Below are 1,271 nucleotides of genomic sequence, written 5' to 3' on the forward strand. Positions count from 1 at the left end.
GGATCACGTAACTCATCTACCCACAGGAGAGGCAGGTCTACCTCAAGGGAGTCTTCTTGTTCCCAACGTGATGTTTCGGGCTCAGGAGAATCTTCTGGCTTTAGTCAGCATCCATCATGTCAAGGTGAGGCCTCTCACAGTGGGCAATGTGGTCCTTTCTCTGGACAATCATCTGGTCATATTCACCATGGACCTTGCATGGGTCAAACTAAAGGCTCGTTTCAGTCATCTAACTGTGGAAAGCAGGGTTCTACTTCATGGCAATCTTCTGGTTTTGACCAGCAAAGGTCTGGATCACATCAGTCTTTTCCTTGTAGTAATCATGAGTCTACCTCTCAAGAGTATTCTAGCTTTGGATCATGTGTGTCTGGTTCAGGAGAATGTTCTGGCTTTGGTAACCAAGTATCTAGACCAGGTCAGTCTACTTATGAGCATCATGAATCTAATAGAAATCAATCTTCTGGCTATAGTCAATATAATACTCCATCAGGACAGTCATACTGCAGTGGTCAGTGTGGATCTAATTCAAACCAATCCTCTAGCTACAGAGAACAGGGACTTGGTTCAAATCAGTCTTCTCACTATGGCCAATATAGATGTCCCTCAAGTCATTACTCTAGCCAGAGCCAACATGGAGTTGGGTGTAGTCATGGTTTTAACACTGGTCAAGATGGATCTGGTTCCTATCCCTCTTCTATCTCCAGAGAAAACTGTCCAGGATCTGGTCTGTGCCCTACTTCACAACAATATGGGTCTGGTTCGTGTCAGTCCTTTAGTCCTGGATCATGTGTTTCTGGATATGGTCAATATTCTAACTTTGAACAACCTCAGTCAAATAGGAGATGCGGAAACCAGTGGGAATCTGGCTGTAGCTCCTCAAATTGTAATGAAAATCAATCAATAAGAGTGCATAGACAAGTAGAAACCTCCTCAGGCTGTGACTTTGGACAATTTTCTTCACATGGACAGATTAGATCTGATACTGCTGATAAATTGTCACTTTGTAATGTATACAATAGACAAGGTAACTGTAAGTATCAGATAATCAAGGAAAGTAACTTTGGAATGAGAAACACAGTCTCAGGACCTCATAGTTTCAATAGTAGCACTCCACTGTATGAGTATGTCCAAGAGCAGAGACGCTAATTCTCATAGTAAATAAAGAACTGTGATAAAATTAACGTAAATGTTAATTTAAGAAATGAGAAATTGTGATAGATAAGAAGCTCATCATGAAATTCCTTTCTCAATCTGGACATATCTGCTCTCAT

General features: G+C 41.3%; 1 protein-coding gene across 1 annotated transcript in view; it reads left to right on the forward strand.

Annotated features, from left to right (window-relative positions):
- Positions 1-904, forward strand: part of LOC110291871 (hornerin-like) — a 12,764-nt gene extending 11,860 nt beyond the window's left edge. The window contains exon 4 of the mRNA XM_021159097.1: positions 27-904. Coding sequence (XP_021014756.1) covers positions 27-904 — 878 coding nt within the window. The remainder of the gene's footprint in view (positions 1-26) is intronic.
- The last annotated feature ends 367 nt before the right edge of the window (positions 905-1,271 follow it).

Source organism: Mus caroli, chromosome 3, assembly GCF_900094665.2.
Source record: "Mus caroli chromosome 3, CAROLI_EIJ_v1.1, whole genome shotgun sequence".
NCBI classification, from domain to species: domain Eukaryota; kingdom Metazoa; phylum Chordata; class Mammalia; order Rodentia; family Muridae; genus Mus; species Mus caroli.